General features: G+C 46.4%; 2 protein-coding genes across 2 annotated transcripts; one reads left to right on the top strand and one right to left on the bottom strand.

The window, feature by feature from the left end:
• Nucleotides 1-7,948: 7,948 nt before the first annotated feature.
• Nucleotides 7,949-9,199, bottom strand: ACTL9 (actin like 9). The gene has a single exon (XM_055344826.1). The coding sequence runs from the start codon at nucleotides 9,197-9,199 to the stop codon at nucleotides 7,949-7,951; it is 1,251 nt and encodes a 416-aa protein (XP_055200801.1).
• Nucleotides 9,200-23,432: 14,233 nt separating this feature from the next.
• LOC129522231 (olfactory receptor 2Z1) lies at nucleotides 23,433-24,374 on the top strand. The gene has a single exon (XM_055344358.1). The coding sequence runs from the start codon at nucleotides 23,433-23,435 to the stop codon at nucleotides 24,372-24,374; it is 942 nt and encodes a 313-aa protein (XP_055200333.1).
• The last annotated feature ends 637 nt before the right edge of the window (nucleotides 24,375-25,011 follow it).

Raw genomic sequence — 25,011 nt, forward strand, 5'->3', positions numbered from 1 at the left:
TCTCCCCTCATCTTCTCAGATCCTCCGTGATCACCAGTCACATTGCTCTGTTGCAAACTCCCCAGGGCATTTTTCACCATCTGAAATTCTTATTTCTCTTTGCACTTATTGTCTGTTTCTTCTGCTGGGCAGAAAGTTCTGAAATCAGCAACAGGTAAGTGTTGGTTGAGAACCTGAATCTCCTGCATGCTGGGTCCAGTTACCTCCTGGAAGTAATAGTCTGCTGGGAGAGGCCAACATGCGTTGGGTCACACAGGCAGATAGAATGTGTAAGCCTGATAAATATCAGGTTGGTGCTAATGGGCCTGACCCACCTGGGCGGTCACATAGGGCTTCCCAGAGGTGAGATCTGAAGCAGGGATAGACATCAGCTAAGGAGAGAGGAAGAAAGAAAGTGTTCTGGGTGGAGGCGTCAGCTTGTGCAAAGGCCCTGAGGTGGGCGGGAGAGTGCTGAAGTATGCAGGAATGGAATGCATGTGCAGTGAGGAGCCCTGAGGGGTGAGCAGGGCTTTGGTTCAGCTGTCAGTGGGGTTCTGGGAACAACCTTTAGCTCCAAGGGCTGTGGGGAACCAGCAAATAACCCGCAAAAGGATATTGAATGTGAGAGGAGCATGGTTAGAGTTGCTTCTGGCAGAAGAGATTCCTGAGGCTCGAGGTAGGGGGGCAGACCGGACGGGGAAGATGGGTATGCTGGGTGCTCACGGGGAGGAGGGAATAGCAACCTGGCCTATGTGGGGGGCATGGGGCTAGGGAGAAGGGGGTGGAAAGCAAAGCCCAGGAGGTAAGATGAACCCTCTGTGGGGTAACTGCCAAGTGGCTTGGTTAGCCAGGCATCAGTTGGGTTTTGGGGAAATCAATGAGCAACAAATCTTGAACCCTGTCACCCAGCCCAGCCCTCCTTCCCTTTTCTTCCCTACATCTGGCAGCCCCATCTGTCCCTGCAAAGTTTCAGGATGCCCAGGTGACAGCTGAGGGTGAGGGTATAGGTGTGTGAGTGTATGAAAGGTTCTGCTCAAGCCACAATTCCCTGTCTGTCGGGAATTATACTCTTCCTCCCCCGGGGGCTGTGCCAGGGTGATGGTGGGCCCAGCAGATGCAGGTGCCCCACTGTGGGTGGGGGCAGCAGTGTGGGTGATTTCCTGGTTTCCGTGGGAAGCAGGCCCTGCGGCCGTGGTCTCGAAGAGCCTGATCTTCCGGTCTCTCCTTCCTGGGCCAGCCTCACGCAAGCAAACAGGCAGTCTCAGCCCCCCCGCCACCTCCCTGGTGTCTCTGGCTGCAAGGCTGGCATTAGGGCACAGCAAGTGAGGCATCTGTCTGAGCAAAACTTAAGGATCCACCTGAAATCTCAGTAATCAAAGTGCACAGTGTTTCTTATTTTAATTGACATGGGTTTGACATATAACACTGCAAACTTAAGGTGTGCTGCATTCGATACATTTAGGTATTAATATGAGGTTGTTGTTGTGGCCATAATTAGCACCTCTTTTTGGTTCCATAATTATCATTTCTTTTCAGTGGTTGGCGCAACGAAGTTCTAGTGTCTTAGCGAGTGTGTGATGATGATGATGATACAGCATTGCTCTCTGTCTTCACAGCACTGGGTGTTAGATCCCTGGGGTTTATAAGGTAAATCATAGTTCAAAGAAGAGTTTTAGGGGTGCCTGAGTGGCTCAGTGGTTGAGTATCTGCCTTCGGCTCAGGTCGTGATCCTGGGGTCCTGGGAGCGAGTACCGCATCAGACTCCTTGCAGGGAGCCTGCTTCTCCCTCTGCCTGTGTCTCCCTCTCTCTCTTGTGTCTCTCATGAATAAATAAAATCTTTAAAACAAAACAAAACATAAAAACAAAGAAGTGTTTTACATCAAGATTCTCTCCCGTACCCTAAGGTTTACCTTTTGAAAATGTACAAGTCAGTGGCAGTTAGTACATTCCCAAGACTGTGCAACCATCTAGTTCCAGAACATGCCCCAAAATGAACCGTACCCCTCCAGTCACTCCCCATACCTCCCTCCCCCAGGCCCCGGCATCAGTGCAATTTTTATTTTTAAAAGATTTTATTTATTTATTCATGAGAGATACACACACACACAGAGGCAGAGACACAGGTAGAGGGAGAAGCAGGTTCCATGCAGGGAGCCCGACGTGGGACTCGATCCTGGGACTCCAGGATCATGCTCTGAGCTGAAGGCAGGTGCTTAACCGCTGAGCCACGCGGGTGTCCCATCAATGCGATTTTTAAATTTTTTTTATTATTTATTTATGATAGTCATACAGAGAGAGAGAGAGAGAGAGAGGCAGAGACAAGGCAGAGGGAGAAGTAGGCTCCATGCACCGGGAGCCTGACGTGGGATTTGATCCCGGGTCTCTAGGATCGCGCCCTGGGCCAAAGGCATGGCAAGGCAGACGCCAAACCGCTGCGCCACCCAGGGATCCCCCCATCAATGCGATTTTAAAAAAGGACTTTATTTATTTATTTTATCAGAGAGAGAGAGAGAGAGAGAGAGAGAGAGGAGAGAGATTGAGCATGAGTGGACAAGCAGGGTGGGGGGCAGAGGGACAGGGATTGAGAATCTCAAGCAGACTCTGTGCTGAGTGTGGAGCCCACCAAAGGGCTCAATCCCATGACCCTGAGATTATCACCTGAGCCGAAACCAAGAGTCAAATGCTTAACTGACTGAGCCATCTAGGCACCACTTATTGCAATATTAAAAAAAAAAGCTAAGCAAAAAAAATCCCCTGATGAGCAAAGCTGTCACATTTTAAAACACAGACAAGCACTGATGGTGCTCTTTGGCCCTGTGTCCCTCACCTACCACACCCTAATCCCATCCCTTTCTGTGCTTTACCTTATGGGATGCCCCCACTTCCTCCAAATATGTCCTCCCCTGGGTCTCCCAAAGAACAGAAGGCCTGGACCTGGGGTGAGCCCTGACAGTGGCTGGGTGGATCCTCTTCTTGCTCAAACCCTTGGAAGAGGGTCTTCAGACCCTTGGTGGCCAGCTGGCTGGCTGGCTGGAGGACTTGAGGTCTATCTTTGGCACACTCTAGTTGAAGAGGCCGCCATCTATTTGGCCCCTACTGTGTACTGAGTGCATTAAGTTAGTTTTATGTATTATTCGAAATGGCTTTAAGAAATTATTTTTATGGATGTGTTTGCATTGCAGAACATTCTAATGATACACTAATACCTAGAGTAGATGAGAAATCACAGCCCCATCCCCTGCAGCTCCAAAGACAATGACGGTTTCAGATGTGTCTTTCCATAGTTCCTAGAGCACCTGTGTTGTGCTTTATCTTTACAAATTTCCCCCCCTGCAGTGAGCACTGATATCACCCCCATTTTACAGGTGTGTTGAGTGAGGCTCAGAAACATCGGGTCACTTGTCCAAGGCCACATAGCCTGTGAGGAGGCATGACTGGAATTCATGTCTGTCTGACACCAGTGCCAGAGAATGAGAGAGAGGGAGGGGCCCCTACGTAGGAGGATTCCTATAAGCTCAGCTGAACTCCTGGCTCGTTCATTCAGTCATTCAACAGACATCTATCTCCTGGACTCGATTGAGTGCCGGGTGCATAACACGTGTGGGGCCCCGGAACTTATGGCCTCAGTGGGAGACCCCATCTATTAACAAGGATCAAACAAATCAGGTGATCACCGCTGGAGCTGCCTGAGTGGATGCCAGAGGAACTTAAAGGAAACATTCATATTAAAAAAAACCCATAAACACGTGATTCAGAATTCTAATACTTCATAAGGGTGGGCAGTGGGAAGCCCCCTTCTGGTCTTGATGCTCAGGCTATCCTCCCACAAGCATCAGCCCTCAGTGGAGGTGATATTGTCCCCAAAGGGGTAAAAATTAGTTGGGGGAGAGTGTGGGGAAAATGTGTTTTCAAGTATAAAGCACAGATACACACGGAAATACAGATACACAGTTGATTTGTGCTGTTAAATTTTCATGGGGGACAGTTAGGAAAAAATATCTATGAGTGACTGCCCCTTAGGATGGGATACTGGGAAAGTCTTTTCTAGAAGCAGCCGCAATTCAGGTTCCTCGTGAAACCTTCCAGAGATGTTCTGTATATCTTCAAGCAAATCTCTACGTATTCATTTATTCCTGTTTTTTCCCCCATAAATGGAATTCACATAGCCTTTTGGGCTTTTTTTTAAAAAAAAAACATTTTTATCTATTCATGAGAGACACACAGAGAGAAGCAGAAACATAGGCAGAGGGAGAAGCAGGCTCCTTGTGGGGAGCCCGATGTGGGACTCGATCTCAGGACCCTGGGATCATGCCCTCAGCCGAAGGCAGATGCTCAACCACTGAGCCACCCAGGTGCCCCTGGGCCTTTTTTTCCCCACTCAAAATATATCTTGGTGATCACCTTGTGTCCGTGGACACAGCTTGCTGGGGTTCCTTTTTTGACAGTCATGTAGTATTCCTCTATGTTTGAGGGAAATTCATTTAACCTGTTCTCCTGGATGGTCACACGACATCAGAGACACCTAACGTTGTTTCCGATGTTTTGCCACCTTTAGGTGGTGCAGTGTACATCATTTTGCACACGAGTGATTATATCTGAAGGGGAAATTCCTGGAAGTGCCATAGCTGGGCCAGAAGGTGTGGGTATTTGTCATTTAAGTAGTTACTGAGATTTGTCCTGCATAGGAGTTGTGCCAACTTCCTTCCTCATCATCAAGGTAAGAGAATGCCAGTTTCCCCACAGCCTCGAAAACATGGGGTGTTATCAAGCCTTTTGGTCTTTGCCAATCTGATTGGTTAAAAATGATACCGCAGTATAGTTTTCATATTCATTTCCCTGACTAGACTGTGTAACTTCTCTTGGGTCAAAGAACCATTTGTCTTTCTTTCTCTGTGAGCTTAAGGTTCATATCCTTTGCTAACTGTTGTAGTATTTTTCTTATTGATTCTCTCCACGAGGTCTTTACATATCATGGGCATTTTCTCTTTGTGTTATGAGTTATAGCTTTCTCCATTTGTCATTTAAAAATGAGGTATTACTTGTTTTTCTAAGGAATTGTCATTTGTCTTGATTTTGTTCAGGGTGATTTTTACTTTGCAGATTTTTTTTTTTGATGTTTACATGAAGCCAACTGCTTTAATCATTCTCTTTAGGCTTCTGGGCTTTGTGTCATCCTGAGGAAGGGGCTACCTCTGATAAGATGGGAAGTGGGAAGGAGCACTGTGAGTACAGGGAATAGCAAGTGCAAAAGTCCCGAGGTAGGAAGGGGGCTTGGCAGGTATCTTAGGGTTCTTCAGAGAGACAGAACAAAGAGGATGCATATGTAGTGAAAGACATATTTATTTTAAGGAATTGGCCACAAAATTGTGGAGGTTGACACAAAATCTGTAGAATAGGCTGGAAGGATGGAGACCCAGGAAGGGGTCATCCAAAGGTAGCCAACTGGCAAAATTCCTTCTTTCTTGGGGGAGGTTAGTTTTTGTTCTCTTAAGGCCTTCAACTGATTAGATGAGGCCCACCCACACTATGAGGGGGTAATGTGGTTTTTGTTTTTTTTTTTAGTGTTCAGTTATTTATCAGTTGCGTATAACACCCAGCGCTCATCACATCATGAGAGGGTAATGTTTTACTCAAAGTCTACTGATTTAAATCTTAATTTCATCTAAAAAAATAACTTCACAGAGGCCCCTGGGATGGCTCAGTCATTTAGGGTCCTACTCTTGATTTCAGCTCAGGTCATGATCTCAGGGTTGTGGAATTGAGCCCTGCCTCAGCCTCCATGCTCAGTGTGGAGTCTGCTTGAGATTCTCTCTTTCTCTTGCTCTCAAATAAATAAATCTTTTTTTTCAAATAAATAAATCTTAAAAATAAAAATACCTTCACTGCAACATCTAAAATGGTGTTTAATCAAATATCTGGGCACCATTGCCTGGCCAAGTTGACAGAATTAACCATCACATGTCCACCTCGTGTCAACATGGTATACACATATCTCCTTAAACCCTATTTTTGGAGTACATGATATGGAGCTCCTGCTCCTGGTACTGCTCTCATAGGACCCAGGACAGGAATGCACACAGCCTGTGCCAGGATGGGGCCCCTGATCCACATGGAAGAGCAGACTCCAGGGAGGTGTGTAGGCACGGGGAGGATGAGGGTCTCTGGTGCTCCGCATAGGGTGTGGCAAGCAGAGAATGCCAAGGTTTCCCTATTACCCCAGGGAGGAGATGAGATTTCTAACAATAGGCTTGAAGTGATGTGCTCTCTATCCCTGGGCGTTCCAAAAGGGAGGGATGCATATCATAAGGGTTGTAGAGAAAATTTCTGCATCAGGGAAGGTTTGGAGTTGGGGGACCTCAGTCTGATCTAAAGGAAAGACCACCCAGCAGCTCAGGATTGGTGGGAGTTTCTGCATCCTCCTCACTTCCTGTAGCATCAGAGACCCAGCCTGTCCCACATCCCTTCTGTGTGTGTGGCTGGCAGTGCCCTGTCACCACTGTGTGGGGTGGGTCTCACTTGACGTCTGGGAGGACTGGTGTGCTGCAGTCTTTGTGGTTCTCATTGTGATGCCATTCTTAGTGCCTTGAGCTTGGAGGTGATGCCCCCTTGCGGGAAGAATGAGAAGTTTCGCCTGTAACCTGTGGGGTTCTTGTCTAGGCTATGGATAAAAGGCACCTGCCTGGTGAGGAGGTGACGCAAGAGGGTTAAATGCTGAATGTTTGTGATCTGGCCTGGTTGTGGGGGTGTAGTTCTGGGGAGTCTGAAAACTCTGGGGTAGAATGTCCTGGGTGTCCCTCATGGGGCAACCCTAGGAGAGTGTCTTTGGAGAGCGAGTGGGGAGGGGGTTCAGAACGCAGGAGAGGGCCTAGGGCATTAGTGAGGTGATTATGGGATGGTCCTGGGGAGTAGAACCTTCCTGGGAGGATTTGAAGGGCTGAGAAAGGGGGATAGAAGGTACATTGTAAGGCTGACCATGTGGGAGACAGAGCAAGGGGGTAAGCTGAGAGCAGTGAGGCTGATCTGGGGGTCTGGGGAGGGAGAACATAGTGTTCTTTGTGGGCGGTATGGATGGGGGATGGGTGTGGGATGGATGGAAGGAATCTGGAAGAACAAATCATACAGAGAAGGCAGATTTATGGGGGACTATGGAAACTCTCAGGGGGATGGGCTTTGGACACTGGGGGATCCTGTAGTGGGTCATTGTAGAGGAGACCCTTGAGGATCAGAACATGAATCTTTGTGGTGGGTGTGGAGTTTTGGCACTTGTTGGGGGAGGCTCAGAATATCGGGGTGTAGGAGAACTTTGGATAATCACACAGGGGAAACCATGGAGGGGGTGGATTTGGGGGTGCTTGAGCTAAGGGTGTCTTGGCTAGTGGATCTTGGGGGTACGTTTAGGGGGAATTAGAAATGGGAAAAGATTATGAGGGCGCACCTAGGAGTTAGAACACTCAAACACTCATGGAAATGTTCTGGGAGGGGGATTGGAGCACCTGGTGCAGGTTCTTTGGGGAGGCACAGGTCATGGAGATGGGGTCCTTCAGGGACATAGGGAGGGAATTAATTGGGGGCTTAGAGGCCTAGGAGAAACTTGGGGGAGGTTTATATCAAAAGCAATAGATTATTGGGATGAGATTAGGGGATGAAGATCTGGGGATGTCTTGGGGTTGGCCTCAGCAAGCTCCTGGCCTGAGAGTGCTTTGGAGGAGGGGTCATAGGAGAAGGGATTGACAGGGTTAGGACCAGGTGTTGTGGGTTGATCACCGGGAGGGTGGGTTTGGGGGGTCAGAGCTGGGTGTCTCTGGGGTTGGATCAAGGGAGGGGAGTTAGGGCAGGGCAGAACCAGGATGTCTGGGTAGGTCCAGGAGTGGGCAGGGCTGGGTCCAGGGGCAATGCAGGACAGGGTTGGCAGGGTATGGGAAGCTTTACTGCCGCCCCCCACCCCACCCCGCACCCCGCCGCCCTGCGTCAGTAGCATCTGCGGTACACGATGTGGGGCCCCTGCTCCTCATACTGCTCCCGAAGGACCCAGCAGGACTGGAAGGCGCGCAACGAGGCCAGGATGGAGCCCCCGATCCACACGGAGAAGTGTCTGGTGGGCTGCGCCGCCACCACCACGTGGGCCTCGGGGGGCAGGCTGCGGAGCAGCTCCGCGCGGAAGCGGCCCTCGAAGCCCTGGAAGAGCGAGGAGCCCCCGCAGAGCAGCACGTTCTGGGCCACATCGGCCCGCACCTCCAGGGGCACCTTCTGAAGGCTCTTTTTGGCCATCGCGGGGACGCCAATGGGCACCAGCCCCGGCATCTCGGGGGGGCTGAACAGCAGCTCCGGGCACTGGAACAGCTCCTTGCCCAACGTGACCGTCCGCCCGTCGGGCAGCTTCAGGATCTGCTGGCAGTCCTGACCCAGCCGGGCCTGCTCCTTGGGGAAGTCGGGGGCCACGTAGCAGTAGCGGTGCTTGATGTTCTCCACGGTGTCCAGGTCCTGCTGGCCCAGCGTCAAGCCCGAGCCGAGCAGCATCTCTGCCAGGAAGGCGGTCAGGTGCGTGCCCGCCAGGTCCAGGCGCTCCGTGGCGTGGGGCAGGTTGTAGCCCTGAAAGACGGGCACCGTGTAGGTGACCCCATGGCCGGTGTCCACCACCAGCCCGCTGACCCTCCCGTGCGCGTAGGCGGACAGCACCGACTGGGAGGCCACGTACATGGCAGGGGAGCACAGTGACTCGAAGGCCACCTCCACCAGCTTCTCGCGGTTGGTGGTGGGGCTGAAGGGCGGGTCGGAGAACAGCAGCGGGTGGTCCCGGGTGGCCACGCGGAGGTCGTGCTCCAGCAGGTGCCGCCAGATGAGCTCGGCCGCGTCCCAGTCCACCAAAATGCCGTTCCGCACCGGCTGCACTAAGGTCAGCTCTGGGCGTGTGCGGGCGGCCTCGCCGATGAAAGTCTCCAGCTCCGGCTGCCCAGTGGTGGTCGGCTTCTTGGGCTGGCAGCCCACGATGGTGGCCACGGTGTAGGTGGGCTGGGCCTGCCCCGCGAAGCCCATCTTACAGGTGCCTGTGCCCATGTCGATGACCACTGCCCCGGTCTTGGGTGGTAACCTGTCCCCCACCATGCTGGGGGTCTTCTCCTGCAGGGTCTTGCTCACCAGGATTGAGCTGGGGCTCACGTCAGCCCTGGAGGCCTTTGGGGAGGGCTGGGGCTTTGGGGAGCTGGACTGATTTGCATCCATGGCTGCAGGTGGCTGGGTAAGCTACTGGGCAAGCTGATTACTTTCCTCTGGGGCGCAGGGGTGTGAGGAGAAAAGGCTGAGGCCCACCAGGGGCAGGCACAGGCAGAGAGAGAAGCCAGCTGGTGGTCTATGACATCACCCTGCCTGCTACCCCCTTCAGAAGACTTCACAATACAGGGGAGGGCGTGAGGATAAACCCCTCTCTGCCCCAGAAAGCTCCCAGAATACTAGTCTATTCTGGATACCCCCAAAGTGGCAAATTTGGAGGAGGGGGCTAACGGGTGCCTGAGGAGAGACCTCTGATCCAGGTCCCTGATCCCGAGCCCAGTAAGATGCAAGAGTCCTTCTCTTTTTTTGAAGCTCTTTATGGTGTGGTAAGGGAGAGCTAGCCACAGGCTCCTTAGAATTTAATCTTAGAATTAATTTAAAATATTAGCCCTTGGAATATTAATCAGAAGGTGGTCGGCTGGCTGGTGTGGCTTTCTGGTTTCCTAAAGGAAACAGAAGCCTGCTTGGGGTGCGGGTGGGGGCAAGGAAAGGCAGAGACACCCCTGTATTTTTCTTTGATCCTTCTGCTCTCCCCCATACCTGGCACAGTCTCCCTGCCCCGTTCACGCAGAGCAGGAATTTGCCTCTTCAAATCTCAGCCAGACACCATCTCCCCTTGAAAGCCTTCCCCGACTTCCCTCCCCTCAACCACGTGGTGGTGGTGATGAAGGGGGTCCACCTCCTCTCTAGGGATTTCTTCTGCTTCCCCTTGGTGGGAGGGGGGGCTCTGTGGGATCCAAAAAGGAACTTTCAGCAAGATAAAAGGGGCAGGACAGAACCAGGGAGTTTCCTTCCTTTTTAAGGCTAAACAATATTCCATTGTGTGTATACGCCACATTTGGCTTATCCATTCATCTGTCCAGGGATGCTTGGATTGCTTCCATGTTCTAGCTCTGGTGGATAATGCTGCTATGAACCTGGTTGTGCAAATATCTCTCCAAGCCCCTGCTTTCAATTCTCTTGGGCATACACCTAGAATTGGGATTGCCGGATCATATGGTAATTCTGTTTTTATTTTTATTATTATTTATTTTTATTTTTATTATTTTAATTTTTTTGGTAATTCTGTTTTTAATGGTAAGCATTTTACAATATACAGGTGTATCAAATCAACACACTGTACACCTTAAACTCAGGCGATATTAAGTGTCCATTACATCGCAATAAATGTAGGGGTGGGGAAGTTCATGGGCCCTCAAGAAATAGCTGAGTATAAGCTGAGTGAAATAAGTCAATCGGAGAAGGACAAACATTATATGGTCTCATTCATTTGGGGAATATAAAAAATAGTGAAAGGGAATAAAGGGGAAAGGAGAAAAAATGAGTGGGAAATATCAGAGAGGGAGACAGAACATGAAAGATTCCTAACTCTGGGAAACGAACTAGGGGTGGTGGAAGGGGAGGTGGGTGGGGGGTGGGGGTGACTGGGTGACGGGCACTGAGGTGGGCACTTGATGGGATGAGCACTGGGTGTTATTCTATATGTTGGCAAATTGAACACCAATAAAAAATAAATTTATAAAAAAAGAAATAAAAAAATAAAAATAAAAAAGGAAACAGCTGAATAAATGAACATTTCCAAAAACATGTGTCAGACTGCACACAAAATTAATCAATCAATTAATTAAAAACTCAACCTGGCCCAGGTTAAATCCGGACACAACTGGGACATGAAGCCTTCTTACTTTCATATTCCTGTGACATTTAGCACCGGGGCTGGCAATTTTTAACACACACACACACACACACACACACACACACACACACTTAATAATTTGTTTTAATTAACAGGTGATACTTAACACCAGCAAAAGTAAATTTGGAGGCAACTCTCCTGATCTGTTGTGAAACCTGCTGTCCTTACTTGAGACAATTCCTTCATCAAAAATGCACCCTCTTTTGGATGATGTGTATGCAAGAAATGAATTCTGTCCCCATGAAACCTCAACCCCCCACCTCTCCCCTCCTCTAACCTCTAGCTCCCACCATCTACTTTCTGTCTCTATGGATGTGACTCTTCTAGGGACCTCCTCGAAGTGGAATCCTACTGTATTTGTCCTTCTGTGACCGGTTTATTTCACTGAGCATCATGCTCCTCAAAGTTCTCCCACGTGGAAGCACGTGGAGAACGTTTTGAGGGACCATCATATTCTTTTCCATAGTGACCGCACCATTTCACATTCCCACTAGCGATGTAGAAGGTCCCAATTCCTCCACATTCTTAACACTTGTTTTTACCTATTTTATCCCCATTTTCCTTTTTAATTATAGCTATTGTAATGAGCGTGAGGTTGTGATGGAGTTTTAAACATCAGCATGTTAGTTCAGGCGGACTGTTCCGTAAAGAATTGAACAGACTGCCCAGCCTTTGGTATCGCTAGTGATGCAGCTATGTGCCAAAGGGGAAATGCTTGCCATTATTCCCCATCATTCTGGAGGATGGGCTCTTGACCTCCCTGAAAGAGTATTTTGGTGAATTAAGGTTATAGTCATTTAAGACAGAAATAAACATTTCATCATGGCAAGTGAGAGGGATGCTAGATGCTAGCTTGGAATGAGGGTCAGGTAAATTCTCACTGCATCTTTATGGTGGTATGCTCATTTTTTTTCTGATGGAGGAAATAAAGGCTCAGACAGGTGAGGTAATTTGCCCCAGAATCACACAGCTGGAATGGAACAGGAGCAGATTTGAACCCAGATCTCTGAGAGACTGCAGTGACTGAGTGTGGGTCTGGAAAATTGTGAGGTCTGAGATCCATCTGAAATAGTAGAAATAGAGGCTGGGACTCCACTGGCCTCAGGTTCCTCTCTTGTGTCTGGCACATAGTAGATGTTTCATTCCTGGATACCACGGCAAACAGGACAGAGAGCATCATGATTTGAGGCAGCAAGGCAATGACATGGCCAAGACCACAGATCTAGAGCTGACTTCTGGGGTTTAAACCCTGGCTCCCCTCGCTTTTTTGCGAGACAAACTACTAAATGTCTCTGTGCCTCAGCTTCCCTGTTAGCAAGTTAGAGGTAATAATAGTACTGACTTCAAAGGGTAGCTATGTGGACGGATGAGTTATCTGTGAAGTGTTTGGGTCAGTGACTAGGACATCATGCTTTGTGAGGTTTACACAGATTACAGGCATTGCGCACTTCAGTTGTGTGTGTGAGTAACCAGTAAGTGGAAACATCTGAGTATGGGGCACCTGGGTGGCTTAGTCAGTTGGGCATCTGCCTTCATCTCAGGTTGTGATCTCAAGGTCCTCGGATGGAGGAGCCCCACGTAGGCTTCCCTGCTCAATGGGGAGTCTGCACGTTCCTCTGCCCCTCCCTCAGCTCTTGCTACCTCTCTCTCTCTCTCTCAAATAAATATATAAAATCTTAAAAAACAAGGGGCATCTAGATGTTCAGTGGTTGAGCATCTGCCTTTGGCTCAGGTCGTGATCCCGGGGTCCTGTGATCGAGTCTTGCATCAGGCTCCTGTGGGGAGCCAGCTTCTCCCTCTGCCTATGACTCTGCCTCTCTCTGTGTCTCTCATGAATAAATAAAAAAAATCTTAAAAAACAAACGAAAACATTTGAGCAACAGCCCTGCAATGGAATTAGGGATTTACATGGGCATTACTCTTGAAAGGGCATGTTTTTTGCAAACACATCATCCAGACTTCAGATCTGTGCGCTGGGCTTATCTGAAACCTGTGTGGGCAACCCGCCTTCCACCTCCTCCTGCGGTAGCTGGGAATCCAGTCCTACAGCTTCCTGCCAAGAGAGGGCACCCAAGACCACCAGCTTCTTTTTCTTTCTGCTAAGACCTTCCCTCAGTTGCTGAGGGATTCACAAGGTTGGTTGCATCTTAGGATCACCAGAGGAACTTAGGAAAAAATCCCCGTGTTCTGGCTGCACCCCAGACTCGAGTCAGAAGCTCTGCAGATGGAGACAAAGCAGGGGTGATTAATGCTCCCAGGAGATCTTAATGTGAAGCAAGTGGAGGTCCATTGATCTGGGTCTTCAACATTCTCATATTCTTTCTTCCTTTTTGCCTTCCTTCCTTTTTTTTTTTTTTTTTTAAATCTTAAATTCTTAATTCCCCCTGGTAATCAGAAATGATGGACTGGGAGTCTGGGGTTGTGAGGCACTTCTCTGGGATCAGCAGGTTCTCATGCTTAAATGTGTACGACAATCTGCAGAAGGGCTTGTTAAAACACAGAGTTCTGGTCCTGCCCAGAGATTCTGATTCAGCAGGTCCATGGCCCTGCTGAGCATCTGCCTCCTAACAAGCTTCCAGGTGATGCTCCTGCTCCCAGTTGGCTGATTCCACTTTGAGGAGCATTGTCTGGAGCCTTGCAGACATCTGGGGGATGAAAGGAAAACTTCTCATAGTAAAGCTTCATATCCGCACACGCGCAAACACACACTCACATAATTTATTATATAAAAGATATAGCTGTATTATATAAAAAATATATTAATGTTATCCAGCCATGAAAAAGAAGGAAGTCCTGCCATTTGTGCACATAGATGACACTTGAGGGCATTATGCTAATGCTAAGTAAGTCAGAGAAAGACAAACACTGTGTGATATCACTCATATGTGGACTCTAACAAAGCTGAATTTGTAGAAACAGAGAGTAGAATGGTGGTTACCAGGGGCTGTGGGATGGGGGAAATGGGGAGATGTTGGTCAAAGGGTACAAACTTCTAGTTATGAGTAAGTTCTGGGGATCTAACGTACAGTAGTGACTATAGTTAACAATACCATAATATATACTTGAAAGCTGCTAAGAGAGTAGATCTTCAATGTTCTCACCACAAAAATAGTGATTATGAGATGTGAAACATCTGGTGGTAACTATTTTGCAGTATTCAAGCATATCCATCATTGTAGACCTTGAACTTACACAGTGTTACATGTCTGTTACATCTCCATGAAGCTGGAAAAAAAAATACAGAATAAAAGACACAACTCATACAGGGTTTATGGCAAGATGCTCAGGGAATCAGTGGTGGATTCTCTTTGTTTAATGCCATTGTTATGTTCTACAAAGTTGCCACAAACAGTGATGAACTCCAGTTACAACATTTTCATCAACCATTCAAAACATAACTTTGTGTTATGCGTGTTTCTGTTTAAATACTATTGATCTTACTAACACTGAACTCACAGCCAAACATCACTATACCTCACACCTGAATGAGGCTTGTCAGGCGTACGCATTTTCTCTACAAGGCACAGCAAAGTCTTCTTGCACGTGAAAAGGCTAGGCAGCAGTGTGGCACGATGCTTCCGGCCAATTTAAACAGTGAAACCACGGGAAGAAAACACAAAAGTGTGAAACCCGAGGCACTAAACAGACTGTGAAAAGGCACTTGCTTATGGTATTGAAAGCGCAACAAGAAGACAGAGCTTTGCCTTGTTGGAACTCAGTTGGGAAGAAACATGTAGGCAACTCAGATTTTTTGCTGCTGTGTACGTGTCCGCAAATGGCCATAAAGGTCTCAGCAGTACTAAGTTTTCGGTTATAATAAATACATTTAAGTTGATAAGTTCTCAAATATGGATTCTGTGAATGGGAATTTACTGTACGCAGACATATATACACACGTATGTGAATCTCATATGTATATACATACATACATATATGTTGGGCCACCTGTTCTGTTTTATTTACCATTTCTCTACTATTTTTCTCTGTGCCTTTTAATTTTGTTTTGTGATGTTTTCCTACATTTTATATTTTAATCCTCCTATTGTTTTTCATTTCTCCTACCACTAAAAAATTCTAACATCTTTTTGTTATTTAAAGAAAAAAATCTTGGGCAGCCCCGGTTGCACAGCGGTTAGCGCTGCCTTCAGCCTGGGGTGTGATCCTGGAGACCTGGGATCGAGTCCCGCGTCAGGCTCCCTGCATGGAGCCTGCTTCTCTCTCTGTCTGTGTCTCTGCCTCTCTTTCACTCTCTCTGAATAAATAAATAAATAAATATAAAAAAAGGAAAAAATCTTTTTCTTGCTTCACAGATACAGTCTTTTAGTTTTCCTCTGAATACTAGTCAGTTATAGCTCTGATGTTACTAAGAGTTTCTTTTTTGATGTCTTCTTCCCTCAGTCTGTTTTCTCCAAAGTGCTTTCATTTTCAGTACGACTGTTGTGGTCTCTGTCTCTTGTACGAGATACTGTTTGGTTAATTGGGTAAGAAGGTGATTGGAAGCTCTGTGAACATGAGTTAGTCTCGTTTATGCTTTGGTTTTCTATTTAGGGTGATCTGGATCGGCTGTATCCTTGGGGCTTCCTTAGTGGTAGTTTTTGTTTTATTTTGTTGTTATTTGTGCATGTCTTTTGTTTTGTTTTCTTTTTTGGACTGGCTGATTCCCAGAAAAGACTCTCATAGGAGCCAGTCCTTTGGGTAGCTACCCCAAATGTTGGATGAATGCTCTAATTCTTTCCCTCCATAGGAAGCCAGGATTTGGGTTTTGTGCTCTATTTGCTCTGTGCTGAGGTGGGTAAAGGTCTGTGGCCAGTGAGAGTATGCTTTCCAAATCATCACCGTTGTTCTCAGTGGCTCCCCATCTGGAGCACCTTCCCATCAGTTCTCAGACTCAGGCAAAACAGAAACCAACCCCGTGGGGAGTCCCTCAAGATATTAGATATTAGAACTGAATTATAGTTTAGTGCTTTCCTTACCTTCTCAGGGATAAGCTGGGAGCTGGGAGCTTCCTCCTGATTGTGTGGTACTGTGATGGGGGAGACATTATGGGGAGAAGGTGTCATGTACTTTCCTACTGGCTTCGATGCAGCTGGTCTCATGCTTGATTGGGGTGCAGGACCCCCTCAACTAGCCTCTGAATTTTTCACAAAGAGAATCAATCCGTGTGTTGTTGGCTTGGTGTGTCCACATGGGAAAGGAAGTCTGGGGCTTCCCACCATCTTGTTGATGTTGTGGCTCATCTCTGGGTATAAGGACCTGGGTCATATTGGATTACAGCCCACCCTAAGAACCTTATTTGAACTTAATTACCTTTTAAAGGCCTTATCTCTTAAGACAATCATATAATGAGGTCCTGGGGGGTTGGAATTTCAACATATGAATTTTAAGGGGATATGATTCAGCATATAACAATGCTACAACATGGATAGATCTCTAAAACATTATGCTAAGTAAAAGATTTCAGACACAAAAGGTCATGTATGATTCTATTTATATGAAATAGATAAAATTTGTGGATACAGACAACAGATTGGTGGTTACCAGAGTCTGGGCAATGGGAGTGACTGCGTCATGAGCATGGAGTCTCCTTCAGAGGATGAAAATGTTTCAGAACTAGATCAAGGTGATGGATGCATAACACTGTGAATGTACTAAATTCCACCAAATTATACACTTCAAAATGATTAGTTTTATGTTTATGTGAATTTTGTCTCAATAAAAAAGTGTGTGTTTATGTCCATATAAAGAGATAAAGCTATATGGTTAGAGAATAACAATTGGTGAAGGGCATATGGGTAATCCACTTTTCTGTAGGTTTAAAGTTTCTTGAGTAAAAAGCTAGAAAAACCGAGAAAAGACTTGCTTTGTGATTTCCTTAAATTTAGGCTTTTGTCCAAAGAAAAAAGGTGATGATAGTTTGTCAGCAAAAAAGGGCAAAGTAAGTCAATTCAAAAAACAACTAAAAGTCAGTTGATTAAAGAAAAATACAGGTATATTCTGCAGACTATCTACCAGACCACCTGGTTAATCTTTTCCAGGAGAATGCAAACTCTCCTAGTGTTAATGCTTGAACTTCATATGATGTATGTATCTCTCAATATGTTTTCTGGCTCATGGTTACACAGGGAATTGTTTATATTTGCATCAAGTGAAATACAAGATTTTAAAGAAAGCAACATATAGAGAAAGTGTGCCAAGTGATAACCAAGGTGAGTGTGTATCTCACGTACTGCCAGCGTTAAGAGAGATTATTGTAACATCTTATTCAACGTGAATCATTGTCTGCTGTTGTGTGCTGACCCAGCGCTTTCTACATTTTGGCAAAAGCAAAGGTTAAACACTTCTACAGTGAGTCCTCAAAGAGTTGAGGGACTGAAGGATATCTTGGAAAAGGAAGCAATAGAGAAATATCACTTCATATCAAGCAACTGTAAATAAACATGTTCATTTTGCAGTCAACAGGAAGCGATGTTTGAAGTATTACATACCCTAACACAAGAGTTTGTTACCAATATATAAGCTTTTTACTAGTTTTAGGTACAGTTCAGAAAATTGGTTGAAAGTTTGGAGTTGATGTAAAATACAACCTTTCCTATTTAAAAGAATGTAGAAGAGAGTCCCAGTTGACAGTTCTATGTTCATGTCATTTTCAGGAATGGATAACTAATGCTAAGTAGGAGACACCTGTTAAAATAAGATGGCACATGGAAATGGCAACAAATAAGGTGGTATGCAATGGATTGATATTTGAGGTACACGTCTAGAGTGGTAACAATTTCTTTATCTTCATCTCTTCCCCCATCCTTTAGAACAACATGGTTCAGCCATAAATAACTTTAAGCATGGCTTGTTCCATCCATCCATCCATCCATCCATCCATCCATCCATCCTTGACACAGTTCAACATGCTAGGTGTTGAGGATTCAGGACCCACTCCTCACTACCCCATATCTTGATTTCTCTTTTCAAACTCCTATCTCCTCCAGCTATCCCTGTTCAATAAACATCCATGTGTCCATGTGCTTTGGGTACCAGTGATACAGAAATCAATAATAGCAGGAGCCTTGATGTCAAGGAACTCATGGCCTATGGCAGTGTTACTCAAAGTGTAGTCCACGAGCTAGTATTGGCCCTTGAGGAGAAAAGGACCTTGAAACAGATTATAAATTAACAATATCACTAAGCTTTAGTTCAACTGATGTTTCTTCCAGAACAAGACTTTCTCAATTAAGGAAGCAGTGTGTTGAGTAACTTTCTGGCACTCAGATAAGCTCCCTATCTCCAGGCAGATTGTCACAACTGCTTTGAGTACTGCTCTAGAATCTGCTTGGAAAGATGTCATGGGAATGTCAAATCCAATTTGTAAGGTGTGGCTATAGGGTGTGCTGAGCTGAGAAGTTCCATCCAAGCTTAGAGGTAGAAAGCCATGAGTCCAATTACTAATGTCTGCCATGGGATTGGGAGTCAAGTGTGGTGGCATGGCACAAGGAATTTGCTGGTAGTTGCCTACTGTATATCAAGTCCTTAACACATGTCACTTATTCCTGCTTCTATCCTGGTTCCACCCTGTTGCCACTTGTCTGACCCACCTTTGCTTTTAGCAACACTCTTCATAATTCACTTGGGCTTGGGAGGCTTGTCTGTGACTTCCTTCAGTGGGCATCCTTGCTTAGGGTAGCTTGGCTCTCTGGTGTCTGCCCTTTCCTCTGGCTCTGGCTGTGGATGCATAATATACTCACAGGCACTAGAACCATTGGACAACTACCTTTGGGCCATTGCATCTCCTGAGTCTTGGAAGCCCCTAAAGAATGGAGTCTAGAGGAGGAAATATCACAGCCCAGGGAAGCTGTCTTGTAGCTGTTTTACCACCATCACTGGTTCATTATTTAACTCAGAAGAAATCTCCTGGACATAAAATTTCTTTGGGGAGCAAGGGATCCATTTGAAACGATGGATTCCCTCATTTTCTCCTCCTAATTAGATCCAAACAAAAATACTGGGACATCTGTCAAATTCATTTATTCACGTTAGTGCTGCCCATCCTTCTTGTAGTTGAGAGATGAGTAAATATTTTTCCACAACCTCCAGGGACAAAATATCAGGGGCTCTAGGCTCCCACTGCAATTAATTTTCCCCCTTGCAGAAAGGGAGATGCAGAGTGGTTTCCTATGCAAAAGGTCTCCCTAGAGCCCCCATCCCTACATGATATCTATTCTTGCATAGACAGAGGCAGCCTTGGTTAAACCCTTGACTCTGGAATCCAGGAGGTTATTAGGGACTATCCTAGAATGAGAGGTGTTGACATGCTTATGGGGTATTGAGAAAGGTCCTTTACTCTACACCCAGACCCTGGAGGCAAGAACTTGGAACCCAGGCTTGTGGGGATATTGGGGGTCCAGGCACGATTTAGATACTAGACATTACTGGCAGGATGGATCTGAAGAACTGATATTGTTCCCTGTTGAGAAGCTGGGTTGACAGGAATAGAATGGAAGGATGAATTCTTGTCTACTTCTTTGACATTTGCCAGCCTTCAGGCAGTTGTCTTGTTTTATTGAATGTTTATTCTTTTCTGTCTTCATTGCTATGAACCCAAGGTGGCCAGGTCTCTAGAGAGCAGAAGGTCAACTACGCTGATGTTCAATCAATGTTGAAGGTCATCCCATGTTGACCTTCCATAAGAGCTGTTGGAAGCAGCCAGGTATGGGCATCTGACCTTGGTCATGGGGCTGGTACCAGAACAACCCTTCTGGCATGAGTTGGGAAACCTTCAGGACTGGCCATCCACATCAGTGATTCCCCAGAGGAGTTCTCAGTTCTCACCTCCTGAGCACAAGAGCTGCAAGAAAGAGGCAGCATCTGGGGATGTGCTGGTTCCAAATCCTAGCCTGTCCTCTCAGGAGTTGTGTGAGTTTAGGTAAGTCACATACCCTTCCTCATCTCATTTTTCAATAACTTTAGTTCCAACCAAAATATTGCTTCCCTTATAGAATGTATTCACTCAGCAACTATTTATTGAGCAAGCTTTATTGTGGATCCTTGAACTGGTGTGATTGGATGTGAGGATTAAATAAACAATATAAATGACAGTGTCCTGAAAACTGTCATTTGATTAGTTAGGTGACCAAGGGTCCAGATCACGCCTGGTCATGATGGAGAAATATGAAAGTTGTAGAGTTGTATGGGCAACAGGAAGGTAAATAATGCCAGTGTCTTTTCCCTAGTCATTTGGAATCAGCAAAGGGACCCCCAGACCCAAGTTTGGCATTACTGAGGACAATGGGAAAGGAAGTGGTAAAATCACATGTTGGAGACTTGCCAGGGTCTTCTCTTCAACCCAGAAGAGAAGTACTGATTTAGGAGTCACAGATGATTCAGCCCAGGTTTGAGTGAGTCATGGCTAGCTTTGCTCAGCTCTCCCTGTCTGACTTGCAGGGCAGAGGTTGGGGAGGTTGGGTGGATGCAATCTTTTTCCAAAAGAGGTCTTGTTGGGAAAGAGTTTGTCAAAAGCTCAAGACACAAGGGCATCATAACCAGAATCTCCAGCCACTGAGAAACTGCTGGCTAGAGATCTCAAAACCCCGGGTGTTTGCATAACAGGAGGAATACCTGGGAACCCTGAAAGGAAAGGCAAGTTGGGGGGCACATAGAGCTGAGTATGTGAACATGTGCAACAAATCCTGAAATATCTTTTACAGTGTTTGGGAGATATGTGGACTGTCAAGGGAAAAAACAGGGACTTTGGAATCAGATTCCAAAATTTGTTCGAATTTTGGCTGTTACTTTGCTAGGTGGTGCTGGGCAAGTCACTATAGTTCTCTGAACCTGTCCATGTCTTCTCATCCCAAAAATATAGATCAATAAAGCCTACAGGCAGGTTTTTTTTTATTGTGGTAAAACACACAGAACAACATTTATAATTTTAATCGCTTTTTAAGTGTACTGTTCATGGCATTAAGTATATTTACATTGTTTGTGAAACCATTTCCACCATCCATCTCCAGGACTTGAAGATTTTAGTGTTAAACATGTAAAACACTCAGTCAGATGCCTGATACACAGTCAGTACTCAGTTTGTGTCAGCTTCTTGAGAGTGAGGATGTATGAGTGGACAGAGTAAGACCAGGTTCATTTGGACACTTAAATAGCTCTTGACAGGAGCTTGTGGTAAAAGCTATTTCACTGGCTAGGATACTTGGTGGTTTGGGGGAACTGATTGGGTATAAGATAGCAGGAAATTGCAAGAGTTAATTTTTTTTTCCTGTATGGAGACATGGTAATTATAGTAAGATACTCCCAGGATTTATGTGGGGTCTGAGCTTAATCCAATTTAAGAATAAACATCTGAAAAAAGATTTGAGTAAAGCCTGTGCAGGTTACAGTTGTTCTGTCTCTAAGCCAGAGGTTCTCACCTGGGGGTGATTCTACCTCACTAGGTACGTCTGGCCGCGTGTGGAACCAGTTTTGGTTTCCATGATGAGGGGTGGTGGTTGAGGGTGCTACTGGTATCTAGTGGGTTAAAACTAGGGATACAGCTAAACTTCATACAATGTAAAGGGCAGTTTCCTGTGACAAAAAATTATTTGTCCTCACGTAATGCCACAGTGGAAAACCCTGTTGTAATGCAACGGAGTTGGGGATGAATGGAGTTTTAAAGACTCTAAGGGATCTTAGAGGTTAGAAAAAGGGCAGATGGGTTTCTACACAGTATGGACAAGGGAATCACAGAGAAGCACTAAAGAGGATGACAGAACTGGACAGGTCAGGCTTGACCATGGAAGGGGCCACAGTGTTGAATAATAATAATAACAGAAGGGATCCCTGGGTGGCGCAGCGGTTTGGCGCCTGCCTTTGGCCCAGGGCGCGATCCTGGAGACCCAGAATCGAGTCCCACGTCGGGCTCCGGGTGCATGGAGCCTGCTTCTCCCTCTGCCTGTGTCTCTGCCTCTCTCTCTCTCTGTGACTATCATAAAATTAAAAAATAAATAAATAAAAGCCTTTAAAAAAATTTAAAAAAAAATAATAATAACAGAAACCAACACTGATGAGAATGTTTTATGTGCCTGGCATCGTGCTAAGCACGCATCAGCCAGTGATCTCTAATGTTTTTCCTATCTAGAGAATTAGTAATAATTTTAAAACAATTATATACTTTATATGTATTATGTATAATTCATTATATAATTATATAAATTATATTTATTATATATAATTTACAATTTATTGAGCAGTTGCCACATGTCAGCTGTTAACATTATCTTTTAAAAACATTTTATTTATTTGAGAGAGGGAGAGAGAGAGAGAGAGAGAGAGAGTACTTAAGTCGGGGGGGGAGGAGGGCAGTGGGGGAGGGAGAGGGAGAATCTCAAGCAGACTCTATGCTAGGGGCAGAGCCCAATGCCTGAGAACCCTAGGAGTCCAGGACCCTGAGATCATGACCTGAGCTGAAACCAACAGCTGGATGCTCAACTGACTGAGTCACCCAGGCTCCTCAACATTCATCCTTTTATTTAATCTTCACAACTATACCTTGACACAGATGATTGCCACCCATTTTATGGATGAAGAAACAAGTTAAGTAGCTACTCAAGGTCATGCTACTACAAAGCAGTTGAGCTGGAATCCAAGCTCATTTTAATCTGACCTCTGTTGCACCACCAACTCGTACCAATCCCATGTGCTCTATTTCTTTTGCCTGGAACGACTTTCCTTCTTCTGGATGCCTCTAAAACTCCTAATTGATCTTCAAAACCTGGCTCCAATGCCTCCTCTTCTGTGAAGCCCTCTCTGACCACCCTCATCCCCTGCGTACCTACAGTCTGACCATCCGCAGGTCACTACTTTTCCTCTAATGCAACAAAGTCACCAATAACCACTGAGTACACTGACAACTGTCCTCCTCCACCCAAACCCAGGCCATTTGATTCCCAGCCTGCTGCCACCCATAGCCACCCTCTATGGCTCACACGCCCCCTAGATTCATACCCTCAGTATAACCAAGGGTAGGCTACTCATCTATTTCTCTTTCCTCCAGAGTGTCATCCAGGCACTTGGACCCAGGCTTTTCTCTGTTTTCTTCCTTGGCTAATTGCTTCAGCTTCATCATCCTCTATTTCACCTACCAGCCTTCTTGGACTCTCACCTCTGCTTTGGACCCAGGACTATTGGGAGGAGAGGTATTGAGACATTCTACTAGAGCTAAGTTACTGTCTTTGACTGAGACTTCAGTGTTTGGACCTCAAGAATAAGTGGGTAGCTCTTCACTGGGGTGTGGCCAAGTATCTCATTCAGAGATGCAAGTTCCTGCTTTCCCATACCATGCCTGTGACAGACATTGCTAATTAATCATGGAATTTCCAACTGCTGACTCTGGCTGTGACCTCATAATAGTGTTCCAGGCAGCCAAGCAGTGGCACTTGGCATGTGGGTCAAAACTCACTTGCCTTCTTGCAACTGGTGTCTTTCCTGCGGCAAAAGTACGTTGTGTGAAACATGGGGGATGTGAATCAATCAGTGACCTCTGACTTCGTTCTGGTGGGCCTCTTCAGTCACTCAGGGTCACGTCAGCTACTCTTCTCCCTGGTGGCTGCCACGTTTACCATGGGCCTCCTGGGCAACACCATTCTGCTCTTCGTGATCCGCACGGACTCCCGGCTCCACACACCCATGTACTTTCTGCTCAGCCAGCTCTCTCTGTTTGATGTTGGCTTCCCCCTGGTCACCATCCCCAAGATGGCATCCGACTTTCTGCAGGGAGACGGGTCCATCTCCTTCGGGGGTTGCGCAGCTCAAATATTCTTCCTGACTCTGATGGGCGTGGCTGAGGGCATCCTGTTGGCCCTCATGTCCTATGACCGCTATGTTGCCGTGTGTCACCCTCTGCAGTATCCCGTGCTCATGAGGCGCCAGGTGTGCTTGCTCATGGTGGGCTCTTCCTGGCTAGCAGGGGTGCTCAACGCCTCCGTCCAGACCTCCATCACTCTGCACTTCCCCTACTGCGCCTCCCGCATCGTGGACCACTTCTTCTGCGAGGTGCCAGCCCTGCTGAAACTCTCCTGCGCAGACACCTCGGCCTACGAGTTGGCGCTGTCCACCTCGGGGGTGCTGATCCTTGTGCTTCCACTTTTCCTCATTGCCACTTCCTATGGCCACGTGTTGGGGGCCGTTATACGCATGCACTCAGAGGAGGCCCGAAACAAAGCCTTCACCACCTGTTCCTCGCACATCACAGTAGTGGGACTCTTTTACGGTGCAGCTGTGTTCATGTACATGGTGCCGGGTGCCTACCACAGCCCACACCAGGACAACGTGGTCTCCCTGTTCTATAGCCTTGTCACCCCCACACTCAATCCCCTTATCTACAGTCTGAGGAACCGGGAGGTGCGGATGGCTCTGGTCAAAGTGCTCAGCAGAACTGGGCTCAGGCCAAAGTGAAGACCATAGAGAGGGTTGCTGGCGTGATCTTAGTGTTCCTTCATTCCCTCCATTTCCACAAAGCACCAATTTGTGGTGCTGCTATTAAGGCCTTATATTCAAAGCTAAGTGTCTGTCCAGCTTCTTCAGATCCCATGACTAGCTGGGTTAGTGTTTTCTCCTATGGGCTTGTGTAAAGCAAGGTAGCAGTCCCAATCACTTTTAGCATATTCTTTCCCTATTCTTTAGTACTGTTTACACAAAGGGAAGGCTCTGCTCTGTAAAGTTGAGATCTCCCTGTTGAATCATTAATTGTAATAATTGTCATAGTAATTGTATAATAATTGCATATCGATTGTATTGATAATTGTAGTAATACTGAGCACTTGTTGACAGTGTCATCAGCTAAGTGAATGTTATTTTGTCCTCACCATGGCTTTGGAGAGGTAAAGACTATCATGATGTTTATGTATAAGAAATAAGACTCAAAAGGAAAATAACTTATAAATGGGTCACACTTCCAGAAAGTGGTGGAGCTGGGACTTGAACCCATGGTGCTCTGAGGCCAAAGATGGTCCCCAAACCACTGTGCTGTGTGACTACTCAGCAGTGACCTCCTTAGTGTATTCTGTGTTTTTTTTTTCATTTTAAATTATTT

The sequence above is a fragment of the Nyctereutes procyonoides genome, unplaced genomic scaffold, assembly GCF_905146905.1.
Source record: "Nyctereutes procyonoides isolate TBG_1078 unplaced genomic scaffold, NYPRO_anot_genome, whole genome shotgun sequence".
In the NCBI taxonomy this organism is placed as follows: domain Eukaryota; kingdom Metazoa; phylum Chordata; class Mammalia; order Carnivora; family Canidae; genus Nyctereutes; species Nyctereutes procyonoides.